The sequence below is a fragment of the Onychomys torridus genome, chromosome 5 (genome assembly GCF_903995425.1).
Source record: "Onychomys torridus chromosome 5, mOncTor1.1, whole genome shotgun sequence".
Taxonomy (NCBI): Eukaryota; Metazoa; Chordata; class Mammalia; order Rodentia; family Cricetidae; genus Onychomys; species Onychomys torridus.
In genome coordinates this window covers 107,403,028-107,418,613 of record NC_050447.1, presented here as the reverse complement: position 1 = coordinate 107,418,613, position 15,586 = coordinate 107,403,028, and the positions used below count along the sequence as shown (strand labels likewise).

The 15,586-nt window shown below is 44.0% G+C and overlaps 1 protein-coding gene across 6 annotated transcripts in view; it reads left to right on the top strand.

Moving 5' to 3' along the window:
- Slc22a23 (solute carrier family 22 member 23) overlaps positions 1–15,586 on the top strand; it is a 168,649-nt gene that overhangs the window by 35,537 nt on the left and 117,526 nt on the right. For 4 of the 6 annotated variants that reach the window (XM_036189235.1, XM_036189234.1, XM_036189237.1 and 1 more), the window contains exons 2-3: positions 2,324–2,427; positions 8,881–9,035. In XM_036189235.1, coding sequence (XP_036045128.1) covers positions 2,324–2,427; positions 8,881–9,035 — 259 coding nt within the window. The remainder of the gene's footprint in view (positions 1–2,323; positions 2,428–8,880; positions 9,036–15,586) is intronic. The other 2 variants (XM_036189236.1, XM_036189239.1) reach the window with 1 other exon arrangement.

Below are 15,586 nucleotides of genomic sequence, written 5' to 3'. Positions count from 1 at the left end.
GTGTTTTTGTTTCCTGGCATTAGAAAGTTATTTATTATCAAATGTTTCTTCTAGAAACTCAGGCTGGCTCCAAGAACCCACTTAAGCTGTCTTGGAGCCTCACAGTCAGTTTCCAAGAGGACAAAGGTGTGGTGATATGTGTTTCATATGGAGCGTTAGTCTCTTCCTTCTTGGGAGGCCACTAAAGCCTGGGGTGGTGAAGCTCATGGGTCGCCTCCACTGTGGCATGGGAAGGCAGGATAGGATCTTATGGCTCTTCTCAGAAGCAGGACAGTTGGTCCATGTGGCTCAGGCTCACCTGGACAGCTTGTCAGCCCCCACTGCTCGGCTTTCCTGCAGGATTTTTCATTGCATTGGAGATGGGACCCCCTAATCTGCACTTCCTGCTCATTCCCAGGTGATGGAGTCCCTCTGGTTCTGTAGCATTTTGAGCTCTCCTTTGAGGAATGTCTGCATCTGACTGCCTAAGCGATATCCAAAGCAGCCAGCAGCCCTCCTCCCCAGACACACGAATACATCTAGACAACTAGCCTCAAACCATCCTTCTTGACCTTCGTGGGGCTTGTGCCTGATCTTTTTGCCTTCCCTCCTGAGCTCTGATTCAGACCATCTGGAGCCAGCTCAATAGAGGACAGAGTGAGTTACTCTCTCCAAGTCTCTGGATCCTGCCATGGAGCATGGGAATCAAGTATCCCAAGGAGTTCTGGGCAGATATCAAAGCAGTGAGTGGTAGCCCCTTCCTTCTCTGCCCAGGCCAGATTCTTTCCTCAGCAGCTGCTGCTACAGATAGTCTTTTCCAAATGCCACTGAAGCTGAGACCTAGAGCTGTCATCCTCAGCCTCCACTGGACTCCCCAGAAGTTTGGAAACTTCAAACCTGAGGCCACTGGAATACTTGGAATTACATTCTGCATCTCCCTATAGGTAGAGGCTCAAAGAAGAGACACCTAAGAAAGTAGCACTTAGTTCAGGTTGCAGCCACATAGCTTCTACCCCTTACCCTCACCTTTCCTGATGGCCTCCAGCATACCTCTTGTTCTAATATTCCTAAATTTCCCCATGGGTGGGGCATGTCTCCAACTGGAATCAATACTCCACCACCCTTGTACCTCCTTTGACCTGGGGTCAAAAGCTCCAAGCTGTAACATTCGCCAGAAGGGCTTCTCTACCCCTGAGAGTGGATGGCAACATTAAACAGCAAGGATGGGTGATACAGTCCTCATGGCACCAGCCAGCCACTCCCTGTTCATTTGTCCTCTGACCTAGAGGTAGACTGTGTGTGAGCCTCAGTCCTTTTCCACTTTGGTAAATAGAAAAGACAATAATCGAGGATCTTGCTCTCTCTCGCTCCTCTCTCCCTTTGTATGTGCATGAATGTTTGCATGTGAGTAGGCATACATACATGCTGTAACACATGTGAAGGTCAGAGAACAGCCTCAGGTGCCAGTGCCCACCTTCTAGCTTGTTTGAGACAGGGTCTCTTGGCTCTTCCCCCTTGTGTATGCCAGCCTATCTGGTCCACAAATCTCCCGTCTTGCTGTAGGAGCTCTGGGATTACATTACCATAGCCAGCTTTATGTGGGTTTTAGACATTCAAATTCAGATCCTCACATTTGTATGACAAGTACTATATGGACCAAGTGATCTCCCCAGCCTTGAAGATCATTTTCATTTTTTCAATTAAATAGTAAAACTTTACTGCACAAAATTGACTAAGTCTGAGACTCCAGTGGTGCAGTTAGCCCTATAACACAATTCACAAGAACATTTACAAGAAAAAAAATGAGAATATAGTAAGTTCAGAGCTCAGCATTCACTATTAACTCCATTTCTTTTTGAGACTGCAGTTTAGACAGTATAATGGGGTGAAAAAGCAAATGTTGCCTTTTATTTCCTGGTGTTGTGATAGCACCCCATAATGAAACTTGGCCAGGCCTTCCCATCATCTAGATTGTAGCAACTCTGTGGGGTGTGAAGGACTCTGGTCACCAGGGTGTCACTGATTTCTCTGGCCATTCTCCTCTCGCTTGGTTTCCTGTGGTCTTTTGGGACAGAGGCACACATGTCCCCCAAATTTCATGCATCTCTCCTTGCAGATGTAGATAATCTGTTTATATTAAAGCACCACATTTAATTTTGTGGGCAAATTAGAGTCCCCATTGGGTTTTCAGCAGCCTAATGACGATGTTCTTAGTGCCATTGTGATATGGCCCCAATAACAATGCCAAGATCCTTGTAGGGTTACTGTATTGTCCTTGTGATAGAGCACCGAGTAGTTGTGTGTATGTGTCTCTCTGATTTACCTTCTGTTTGCCCCTCTCTAGTGGGATCTTGTGTGTGATAATGCCTGGAAGGTCCATATCGCTAAATTCTCCTTGCTGGTTGGATTAATCTTTGGCTACCTAATAACTGGATGCATTGCTGACTGGTGAGTACCAACACACCCGACCCATGGACCTTTGGAAGGCACAGCACACCTTTGCTAGCTAAAGAGGAGTAGTCATTGTTAACACATGGTCACTGTGCCTTTGCTCTGCTTACCAATGAGGCCAGAATAGAAGCTGCCACTTGGAGAATGCAGAGGCAAAAGAGAATTGACTACCTTACATGATAGACCAGGGGGAAGGAGGGTCTAAATTCATTCAAGACCAGCCTGCAGCCCCATTTAATTCTGATAACTTACACTTATTTGGGAGGAGCATGGAGATGCACAGCTACATGCCAAGTGGGTAGATGCACAAAATACATTTAAAAAAAAAAAAAAAAAGGAGAGCTGGGTGAAGTGGCCTGTACCTGCAGTCTCTGCTACTGGGGGCTGAATTCACTGCTTGAACTCAGTGAGGCCAGCCTGAGCAACATAATGAAACTCCATCTCCAAAAACCTAAAACATTGGTGAAGGAGTTGCAGACCCTTCACCTTATGAATGGAGATAGAGGTCAATCTGGAGTAACACCTTAAAATATCATGCACATTTTAGAGACAGTTATTTAGTGGCTTATCCAGGAGCTGCCTCTGTGGTGCCAATGGTGAGGAGGACAGTAGAACATAAAGGCCTTTGGGTAATGGATAGGCATTGTCGACAAGGGGAAGGGTAGCAATCAGAAATGAGACAGAATGTGTTTTAGGTGGGTAAGGAGGGGTGGATTTCCAGATCAAAGTGTGTGGTTCAGGAGGAAATAAATGATGAAAAGGACTAGGAGGAGACAGAAGCTGAGTTAGAACCTGCTGTTTGGGTGCTGGAGAGATGGCTCAGTGGTAAAGAGCACTGGCTGCTTTCCCAGAGGACCCAGGTTCCATTCTTAGCACCCACGTGGTGAGCCTCTTCTCGACTCTGAGGGTACCAGGCACCGACATGCATGCATACAAAACACCTAAATAAAATAAATCAAAATCAATAATTTTAAAAAGACCGCATTGCTACTGATCACTGTGTACCAGACAAGTATCAGATAACCCCATGCCTTAATTGTTTGCCGAAAAACTAGCGCCTAGCAGTCAGCCCCCAAGTCCACTCAGCTATAAGCTGCACCCAGGACTGGACGCCACACCACAGGGCCCAGAACTACTTCACTGACAGCATGCCACAGCCTTTTGTTTAAGGCATTCTCAGGTCACAAGAACACTGTGGCGCTGCTGTGTTCAAGAGGGAAGACAATTGCATAATGTCAGGGACTGCCCAAGGACAAAGATGTGGAGTGCCTGTTTCCTATCCCACTCTTTTTACAATAATCTTTTTTGTATGTGAATCAGCATGTCTTGGGCCTGTTGACATAGGAATGTCAGGAATGCTAAGAGACAGACTGTGTGCGTGCGTGCGTGTGTGTGTGTGTGTGTGTGTGTGTATGTGTGTGTGTGTGTGTGTGTGTGTGTGTGTGTGTGTGTGTATGTGTGTGTGTGTGTGTGTGTATGTGTGTGTGTGTGTGTGTGTGTGTGTGTGTGTGTGTGAGAGCGCATTTTCCTGGTACCCTCTGTATGCTGGTTAACTGAGAAAGCTAGCCAGGGCAGTGGGAATGGCTACAGAGAGTTCTCAGGCCACTTTACATGGTGGAAATTTCCTTCCTCAAACTGATGTCTATTTGTGTGCACATACAATGTGATTTCCTGTGAGCCCAGAATCTGCTAACTCACCATTTCCAGGACTTCATATGGACACATTTCTTGTGTTCAGCAATGAAACTGTCAGTGGCCTGTGCAGTCTTGTTCTAGGAGCTGTCTAGTTTTTGAGGGTAGAGAATAAGATTTTATTTAACCAGGTGCTTGGCTTGCTAGTGTTTTAGCATGCGCTGTTCTCATCTGGCAGACACTGCTTCCCAAAGAACTGACAGAAATTAGAATGTATACCGATATGATGCATGGCTCATCTTTCTAAGAAATGCAGACTTGATGGCACTCGTGGTGTCCTGATTCCACAATGACTTACTACAATAGGAAATGCAGGGTTTTTGTTACACAATCTGTCTGTGGAAATGCAAGTTGTGTCAGGCTTTTTCTTGCACACGCATACCCAGTGGCCTCTCTGATCACACTCCAGGCTTGGGCATGGGGACAGAAGACTTATGAGTCTGTCTGGATCTTTCTCAGAGTGCCTAGAGTCTGGTGGGACAAACCCAGTTCTCTGTAGTGGCTTCCTGGGGGACGAGGTTGGACAAGCAAGCAGGGATGTTCTAGAGAGTCATCACACGTTTGAGCACTAGCTTTGGGAGAGTTTGAATGGCCTTCAATTTCAGTGAAGTTTTGTTCTTCACAACTCTTCTACCTTTGGGGGGGGGGGTGTATTTTACTCTCTGCTTAAGCCTTGCCTTAAAAGAAATCACCTCATTTGAGGGGACTGCACATCTCACAGCAGGGTCAGTTTCAGGGCTGCATGAGGAGGTTGATCGGCTCATAGAGTAAGCTTTCTAAAATTACAGCCAGCATCTACACACATTTAGGTGCTTTCCTTGGTGTTTTAGGGCTGCGGAGGTGGCTCAGTCAGTAAGAGCACTTGCTGCACAAGCGTGAGGACCTGAGTTTGAATCCCCAGCACACATGTAAAAAGCTGGGCATGGCTACATACACCTAATCCCAGAGGTATTGAAACAGATGGGGGAGGATTTGGTTGGCTTGCTGGCTTCTGGCCTATTCACAAGTTAAGAGAATATACTGGCTGGATTTATGTCAACTTGACACAAGCTGGAGTCATCAGAGAGGAGGGAGCCTGAATTGAGAAAACGCCTCTAGAAGATCGGGCTGTCGGCAAGTCTACAGGACATTAGTGATTGCTGTTGGAGGGTCCTTCCTATTGTGGGAGGTACCATCCCTGGGCTGGAGCTCCTGGGTTCTATAAGAAAGCAAGCCATGAGAACTAGCCAATAAGTAGCATTGCTCCAAGGCTTCTGCATCAGCTCCTGCCTCCAGGTCCCTGCCCTGCTTAAGTTCCTGTCCAGAATTCCTTCCATGATGAACAATGATGGGGAAGCATAAACCGAATAAACCCTTTCCTCCCCAAGTTTCTTTGGTCATGGTGTTTCATCACAGCTACAGAAACTCGAAGACATCGAAGGACCCTGTTACAAGGGAATACAGTAGAGAATGGTAGAGGAGAGTATCTGGCATCCTCCTCTGACCCCAACAAATCACACTACATACACCTACACCCCACACACACACATATTTAAAGTAATAAAATATTTTTTAAAAGAAAAAATGAGCTTCATTTTCAACCCAGATTTTTGTTTAGAAAACAGGTTAGTTGAGCTGTGTGTGAGACACTCAGGACAGGGCTCAGCTGAAGGGTGGCCTGTGTTTATAACAGCAATAATGGGTGGAATGAAAGCATAGTTGGAGATAGAGAAGCTGAAGAGCTGAAAGAGGGGGCAGCTCAGGCATTGGTCTCTGCAAAGCCACAAGGGGCACCAGCCAAAGCCCCTCTACCTAGTGCCTCTCTCTCACATTCGTGACTATCTGGTTCCAGCGTCCCAGCCTCCCAGCCCCCCAGCCCCGCTGATAGAAACTTCAAAGTGGATATTGTCCTACAGGTTCTCTGCCAGCTAGTGTCTCATCTTTTATAAACAATCCCTGATTTTAATTCAAAATCTCTTCCAGTCACTCCATTGGAGAGGGATGTCTGTTTGGAGTCCCTGTATCAGTTCCCTGTAACTGCTGTCACTAATACATGCTCAGTGGCTTCAACACAAATTAATCATCTTACAGTTCACAAGCCCGACATGGGTGTCACTGGGATAAAACCAGGACACCACCAGGGCTGAGATCCTTCCTGGAGGCTCAGGAGACAGTCATTTCCTTGTCTTTTCTAGTCCCTAGTAGCCACCTGTGTTCTGGGTTCATGACCCCATCCTCCATCTTCAGAACCAGTAAAACAGAGTCAAGTTCTTTCATGCTACCCTCCTTGGAAAATCACTTCATTGCAGCTCCTTAGCTGCAATCCCATTTTCAGAGTCCCTCTTGCCCTGAAAGTTAAAAAAAAAAAAAAAAAAAAAAAAAGATTCTGAGAATTTAGATAGGTACATCTTTGAAGATTGGAAAAGATAAAGGCCTCTGCTGTCCCTCACCTGTGCTCCCTGGGGAACCAGCTCACATGAGGCTTGTAAGTAGCATGTAGTGATGTAGTGAATGGTCATTGATTTGCTGGTCCATTTCTATACAAATTCCCTAGAAGACACCAGTGGAGAAAGTATGGACTTTCCCAAGATCACATAGCTCAGGAATGATGTGATACCAGCCTGGATGCAAAACCAAGGTTCTGACTTCATATACTATTTGTGCCCTCACATACAGATTGATAGGTGTGATTTACTGATTTAAGTAACCATTTGGGAGGGAAGTACATAGAATATGTTTTACAAGATTGAAAATAAAAAATCAAGCATCATTCCTAAGACAAAATCAAAACAGGAAGACACAGGTTTGAACATCAGAAAGAAGTAGGCATGGCTGCATACCCCTGAGATCGGAAGACTTGGGGAGATTGGAGGTAGGAGGGTTGCCAGTTTGAGGCCAACCTGGGCTACACAGAGAGTTCTAGGTTAGCCAGACTGGGCTAATAGGAAGGTAATATCAGGCAACAGCAGGAAGTGCAGAAAGGCTGAAAGTTGAAATGTTTAGCTTGGGGATTCAGGCCAGGCTCATCATGCCCCCCTAAGAAGTGAAACAGAACCCATATCCCCATTCACAGGTGAGGTAGGTACCACAAATTAAAACTAGATATTAGAGATTTGTATACTCTCCTCCCTTTAAAGAGGACAAGTGAGCCATGCTTTAAATGTACTTCTGCAAGTGAGTTGGGTACAGACAAAGTCCGGTAAGATCTTTCCTGGAAGGGCTTTGTGACCCTGCACAAACACAAAGGCTTTTCTTGTTATAAACTCATAGCCTTGGCCTCGTATCCTCAAATCAAAAAGAAATGGGTAGACCCTGAGAAAGAGAAAGTACTTTGTATTTATTGTATATATATATATATATATATATATATATATATATATATATATATATATATAGTTATATTTTATTCATTTTATATTTAAAACTATTATGTATATTACTGTGTGATATATTTTTATATTTTTACATATTATGTTATATTCTATATAAATTAAAATTGTAAGAGATGGAGTAGACCTTGCAGTACTTTAATCTTTAAAATGAGCTTTAAGTGGGAAAGCATTTACACATATATAATGTGCACAATTTGATGATATTGAATGTGTTTACAGAGTTAGTTAGGTCCTTTGCCCATTCTGAGTTTCAGGCATTTCCATTGTCCTTGCTGAGATTGTGAAATGTGCTCATAAACATTCTCTAGTCTCACCCAGCCCCGGGCAGCCACCCTTCTGCTGCCTGTTTCTTTGGCTCTTTTTTCTCCCCTTTTTACTTGTATGCTAATGCCTTGTCATAAATGTCTAGGACAGCCCAAGCCATTTGGCTACCCTGTGTGGTGTTGAGGACACCAGGCCTGCATTTCCTTCCTTCCCTCTCTCCTACCTTCTCTGTGAAGTCCAAGCCAGTTGTGTTAAATATTAATTTGTTTCCTGCAGCCCTGTTGCCATAGTTTTACTTGTAATAAGTAGAGAGAGGTGAATGGTTAGTATGGGGACAAGGGAACTCATGGTTTTTCAATTTCCATGTACTACCCCATCTGCCCTCTGATTGCCCCCAAGCACATTGTCCCATAGTGGCCATTGATTGTGCACCCATCAGCTCTGTGTGTGGTTTATGAACTCAGTATGCCACTGCCCTTTCCTGCAGGTTCCACTTGAAGACATCAGAGCATTTATTTACAGTCCAAAGTGTCTAGGCTTAATGTGTGATCCCTGTGGTCCCTTTAGAATTACATGTTGTCATGTAGCTGAAGCAAATTGCAGCTGGCCCAACCCTGGATCTATAGGCTGCCTATGAAACAAGATGTCCCTCCCCCTACCGAGGTAACAACTGGAGAATAGAAGTAAAGCCTTCCCTCCATGTCTGTGTTGACTTTTGGGCCAGTTCCTAAGGTCAACAGTTTCTCAAGACATTTTATGCTGGGTGTGTCAAGGTTTGTGTTTGGGGAATTATTATTGATTTGTTCTCTTTCCTTGAGCTATCCCTGTTTATAAACAGAGATAGACTCAGCAGCAGTAATCAGGGCCACATCATTATTCTCTCTCCTAGTAGCTGCTTGAGCAATGCCCTCTCAGCTCCAGAGAGGCTGGGGCTTAATGTCCTACAAGAGGCCTGTATCCCAAGAGAGGAAGCCGTGATCTAGGAAGTGGGTAGAGGTAGATGAAGACACTTAGCACTGACTCCTTCAACATGTATTGAGTGCTCACTGGATGCTGGATTTCAGCACTGAGCACTGCCGTCTTGTTTCACATAGATACCTCACTTCTCCCCTCTTCCACACAGGGTTGGTCGGCGGCCTGTGCTGCTGTTTTCCATCATCTTCATCCTGATCTTTGGACTGACTGTGGCACTGTCAGTGAATGTGACGATGTTCAGCACACTCAGGTTCTTTGAAGGATTTTGCCTGGCCGGGATCATCCTCACCTTATATGCATTACGTAAGTAGGAACCGTCATGACTAGTGCTATGAAAACCAGCCCAAGTGTTGCTGCCTGTGAGGTTGTGGGCTTGTGGTTGGGGTGAGGGCACTTGAGACACATGCACTTTGAAGCCTTTGTGGTTACAAAAAGGCTTCCAGCTTGGGCTCAGTGCCCACATCAAGGAGAATGGAAGTTTGTGTAATGATTTGGAGATGTGGGGATCAGCTCAAGCTGACATGGGGGCTTCTGATTTCTCTGGAAGTTTCTGTGCACTTCAGAATGCACCGTTAGGTACCCCAGTCCTGGATCTAGCCATGCATAGTGAAGAACTATTCTATGTGGACTGCACTTGGCTATCCTGGACTCCTTGAGATCTTTTCTTCTTTTCTTCTACTTTGAGGTCATATAAAATCCACATTTTTAACATCCTTTTGATGTGACCGTAGGTGGTCTGAACTGTCAAGCTTTAGTACTAGAACATTAGGTGGTGAAACTTGGTAGTATTTGCGCTTTTGAAACAGGATGGAGCTGACACACTGTCTCCTAAGTGGGCAACATTAAAGGACTCTGGCCTCCTAGGTTGCTGCTTCCTCCAAGGCTGTTGGGTTTTCCTATCCACTCAGCCTCTGCTCTCGGGGCTTGAAGCACCTGGGGCTGGGCCTGTGCATGCTTCCTGTGCTTGAAATAGGATGGGGAAAGCGTTCAGGGGCTCTGCCATATCTGTTTCCCATATGATCTCTGCTGTCACATATGGGTAAGTTTTACTTATCTGTATTCACTTCTCTGAAAGACAACCACACACCCACAAGAGGAAGAGAATCTGTAGACATTTTACTTGTTAGTTTTGTGCTTCTGGCCACCCTGTGGAGAGACCTGTTGGATCTCTGGGCAGATAAGGTTCTGGCTTTCTTCATCTTTGATAACAGGGAGGAGTCAGGTCTTGATTAGTAGTAATTTCTAGAGTAAAAAATGCAAGTAGTTGTAATTCTCTTCAATTTGCATTTTCTTTCTTTCTTTTATTTTTTATTTATTTATTTATTTTTTGAGACAAGGTTTCTTTGTGTAGCCCTGGCTGTCCTGGAAGTAACTGGCCTCACACTCACAGAGATCCAACTGCCTCTGCCTGTGGAGGGATGGGATTAAAAGGTGTGAGCCACTATTACCACCTGGCTCAATTTACATATTCAAGTCTTCTTTAGATAAACCTAAATTTCTGTCCCACTGAAAACACAATCAGTGCATGACAGCATTTCAACTATAAGAAAGGAGTGGAAATGGGAAAGGCCACAGTATATTCTTCTGTCTCCTCCTAGCAGTGAGTTGAATTATGGTTTCTTATGGGTCACCTTTTATAGTGTTTGTCTTTATTTTGGCGCACTTGTTGTATAGAGTTCTTTGGAGATATGTGACAAGGCAGTGGGTTTAGGTGATGGCATCTGGAGTGTTCTTTCTTTGAAGAGACAGTATGGGCATTGGGCTTTAACACCTTCAGAGTGGCTATGGTGTCCCCATGGCCCTGACCCACCATTGGTCTTTGTAGTATATCAGGTCCGAGGCATGTTTTCTGAAGTGACTCCAAGCAATACTTGAAGTCATCAATGTGCTCTTCTCTCCAGTCAGCTGTCTTTTAGTCATGGGGGCCTGGCAACCTAGTCCTTCCCATGGCCTACCTCTGAAGGAGATGGCTACCTGTAGGCAAAACACAGTGGCTGAACCATAGGAAGGTGGCACACCATACTTCCTCAGTCTCACACTCCAGTCAACAGAGTTCAGAGGAAATTGTGATAGAGTAAAGATGGCCTCTCCTTTTATCTTGCATAATACGTGCTAATAATTTGCTGAGGATGCGTGGGTCTCAGCAGAAGAAAACACCAGATCATTAGCCCCATCAGCCAAGGCTAAGGAAGAAGAGCAGGGAAAGACTGCATATGTGCCTGGCGCCTGCCCACTCTGAGTCTGTTCCTGAATTAAGCTGGCCCATGTGTGGATGGTACCCAAACTGTGTTGTTGTTCAGCCTTACTGACTTGTGCTGACATATGTCATTGTGCTGTTGACCCTGTGAAAGTCTCTGATGTATTTATACTGAGTTTGAGAGAAGCAAGTTTCATGGGAATATGTGTTTGGTGGACCTCTTTCTTGCCCTGCCCCCTACATCTCCGCTAGCTGGGTCTTCCTGTAGCACAAGCCCTCTGGGCTGTCATCCCAGTTCCCTGTGGACCACCTCTCCTTCTAAGTGTATAGTCAGAGTTTACCACAGGCTTCTGACAAACCATTTCATATTTGCTTATGTGTTTATTAAGCTTGAAAAGAATTTGGGGAGCTGGGATGATGGCACCTGCTTTATATAAGGATCATACTTAGTCTAGAAAGTAGGTTTGCTTCTGCTCCTAGGTAGAGAATCATATAACCTGGCTCTCTGCAAATTGTTCTGAAAAGAGCCAGATAGTAAAAATTTTCAGCATTGTAGGCCGGATGGTCTCTTGCTGCAGCTCCTAAGCTCTGCCACTGTAACAAGAAGGTGGCCAAGCATATGCATAATATGTAAATGAATAGCTGTGGCTGTGTTGCCCTACTACAACTTTATTCACTGAAGCAGACTGTGGACCATACTGGGCTAGTGATTGGTGGAAGTGATTCCTTCTTGGACGACAACACAAGCTTGAAGTCCTGTCCTCTCTCTAGTTTCATCTTAATATCCCTAGTTTAGTTCCTCCTCTGTGCAGTTTTCTGGCTTCAGTATTTATCTTATTGTATATATGTGTATAAACAGCCTGCCATTTTCTTTTTCTGCAGTAGAATAAGCTATTGAAAACGATTGTGTTTGGGGCTGGAGAGATGGCTCAGTGCTTAAGAGTACTTACTGCTCTTGAGAAGACTGAAGTTTAGTTTCCAGCACTCATGTTGGGCAGTCTCCAGCCACCTGCAATTCCAGCTCTAGGGAATCCAGCACCCTCTTCTAGCCTCCACCGTTACCTGCATACACAGACACGTACTGTACCCACAAATAAATAATTAAATCAATCTTTTTTAATGAGTCATATTTTTTTAAAGTTGAGTATAACATCCAAATAGCATGACACATAATGAAAACGTTCAAATATTACACAGTGGCCTCCTGTAGGAGCTAATAGATTATTCCGGATAGCACAATTAAAATGAAACAAAAGGATGTGAACAATGGCTTGAGAACCCATGTAAATGGTGAAAAGGAGGAGGATTTTGTAAAGAAATGACCGACAAGCCACTTTTGACAATGGAGAATTGAAAAAAAAAAAAAGGAACCAAAGTCATAATTGGCAGATGAGATCAGGGTGGACATGGGTAGCTGGGTTGAGGTAGCCCAGCTCTCCAAATCCCTGGGTCATCTTGAGAAACACATGAGCTGGTGACAAGACGTGAAGGGGCGCTATCAGTCAATAGGGTGGGGAGCTGCGTCTCTCCAATTAGTGAGCTTGCTAGCTTTTTACACACAGAAGCGTATGTGTAAAACCTGTGAACTGAGCTTAGAGAAGTTACTGATAAATTGGGCCATGGGCAGTTCTTAGCTCCAAAGGCAAGTGTAACACTTCTGGACATTAATTATTTGCAAGTGACATTTTTAATGGTCCCCAAATTTTCTCCTCCGTTATCTGGAAGCTTTTTATATCCCGTCTAGCCTCTATTGGGAAAGCCTGGCCTTTATCAAAACAAACCTGGGCTTTATTCTGTTTTAATGTTGCAGGTGCTTGGCAATGGAACTAGCAAAGCAATGATTTTTGCCATTTTGATTTCTTGTGTAGTTTGCCATGAGGGTAGGCTATTCATTTCAAGAAATGCTACCACTGTGTAGTGGTGGCACACGCCTTTAATCCTGGGCAGAGGCAGGCAGATCTCTGAGTTTGAGACCAGCCTGGTCTACAGAGTGAGTTCCAAGACAGCCAGGGCTATACAGAGGAACTCTATCTGGAAAAAAAAAAGGAAGGAAGGAAGGAAGGAAGGAAGGAAGGAAGGAAGGAAGAAAGAAGGAAAGAAATGCTGCTGACTTATGGATATTTTCTGCTTTATTCGCAAGACTGCTTAAGTTTTTTGTTTTTTTCTGCTTTGGATTTTGTTCTAAGGTCCACTGTGGTTAAATATTCTACCTTTTAAACTTTTTTTTTTTTAAGTTGCCAATCAGATGAGTGGTTGTATAATTAAGACATCCAATAGAGATTATCTTGGTCTTCTGGGAGATTTGAACAGTAGCAAGAGAACAGGCCAGGTCTGCGCAGGACCAGAGGAGCGGTGCCTGCCTGCCACTGAGACCATTGTGAGGCACACAGGCACTTAAACACCAGGGCTACATTGGAGGGTGGATTTTCTTTTTTTTAAACCTATGAATATGTGCATGTTTGCATTCACACATACCCACTCACACATGGTGGAACACTAGATTTAGTTGTGAGAGACACCGAAAAGAGCTATAAATCACATCTCCCCATCTCTTTATGAACATCGTCTTATCAAAGGCTAAAGAGATGGTTATATAAGCAGCTGTGACTGATTGTGGTCTGACCCTCATTCCCAACTAAGACCATAGTGTTGCAGGCCAGGTGATCAGCACTGTTTAAGATGCATCTGTCTTCAAAACAAGGCTCTTTACTGTGGCACTCACTTGTAGCCCCAGATACTCAGGAAGCTGAGTTAGGAGGGTGGTTTGTGACCAGAGGTTTGAGGCCAGCCTAGGCAGCATAGTGGGACAGGTCCCCTTTTAAATGAGATAATAATAATAATAATAATAATAATAATAATAATAATAGCCAAGATTATTGCTTTGTTTTACATTCTCAGTTGATTGGATGTTGGATGTAGTAGGGTTTTTTTGTTTTTATTTGTTGGTTTGCTTGCTTTTTGCAGTGCCAGGGATGGGATTCAGGACCCTGCACCTTCAGGCAAAATGGGCTACTACTGAGCAACACCCCTGGCCCATTTTTTAAAAACACTGTCCCCAATTTATTTACTTCTGTGTTTTAACTTTTTTTTATTATGTCTTTTATTTCCCCCTTCCCTTTCTTCTCATTTCCCTTCTCCCCTCCCCCCTTCCCTTTCATCCCTCCAAACCCTCATATCTTTCCTTGCTATCTTTCAAATTCTTGGCCTCTGTTTTCATTAATTGTTGTTATATGCATGTGTGTGTGTGTGTGTGTGTGTGTATTCCCTTACATAACTTGCCCAGTCTGTATAATGTTAATTGTATATAATTTTTCAGGGCTGACCATTTGGTCATATTACCATAAGTACCTTTTTTTAGTATCTCTGGTCATTAAAGCTTTCCCTTCCCACAATTCTGCTTTTTTTATTTGAAACAATGAGTTTGTTACCTTTTGCTAGGAGAGACCTTGCCTGGAGATGGTCAAATAAATGTTAACTATGTAACTTTTTTTTTTTTTTGACTAACAATGATAATTTTCTTGAGAAATTTTCTCACAGGGATTCTCATTGTAATAACTCTCCTTAAGCCTAGGAAGCCTAACCAAGTGAATGCATTTATACATCATCAAAGAGTGACCAGAAATTGTAAGGTGCCTAAGTTACTGATGACATCGCAAAATTAGAGTCTGAGTCTTGACTTAATTACTAAATAGACTAGAAAAGAATCTGGGGTTTGCTCTAGGTGGGTGTTGCTCTTTTGCCCTGACATGACCATGATGAGTTTAAACTCTCAAGGAAAGGTTGAATAATTTCTAATCCATGGGGCCGAATGATACTTGTATTCTTACTATACTATGCATTTTTATGCTTGTATATTCTTCAGAAGTATTTTCTGTATTTGTCTGTGTTGCTGAAAACGTAGCAACTTATTTCACTCAACGGGATTGCTGTACTTTTTTTCTTTTTACTTGAATGACTGCACCAAATGGCTCCGGGTAGTGAGCGGCAGACATGTGGGATGAAGAGATGGAGATGGCCTGTTGGGAAAGTAGTTGACTGCATCTGGAGTGCAAACATTTGACTTGTATTTGGGGGAGGCAAGTTCCATGAGAATATGTGCTTTGTGGGTCTCTTTTTTGCCCTACCCTCTTCCATCTCAGATACCTGGTTCGTCCTGTAGTACATTCTTCTTTCTGGGCTGTAATCCTGGTCCCCTGTGGGCCAGCTCTGCTAACAGGGACTTTTCCACCAAGGAATGAGTCAGAGTTTACCATAGGACTTTGACAAGCCATATTATTTTAACTGGACTTTTTTTCTTTTCTTTTGGTTTTTCGAGACAGGGTTTCTCTGTATAGCTTTGCGCCTTTCCTGGAACTCATTCTGTAGCCCAGGCTGGCCTCGAACTCACAGAGATCCACCTGGCTCTGCCTCCCGAATGCTGGGATTAAAGGTATACACCACCACCGCCCAGCTCTGGACTTTTGTTCTTGAGTAAGAAAGCCTGTACAAGCATGAGGACCCATGTTCAAATCCCTAGCACCCATATAAAAAGTTGGAGGAGGTGTTGGAGCAATGGCTCAGAGGTTAAGAGCACTTATTCCTCCTGTAGAGGATCTGAATTTGGTTTCCAGCACCCTCATGGCAGCTCACAACTGTCTATAAATCCACTCTCAGCAGA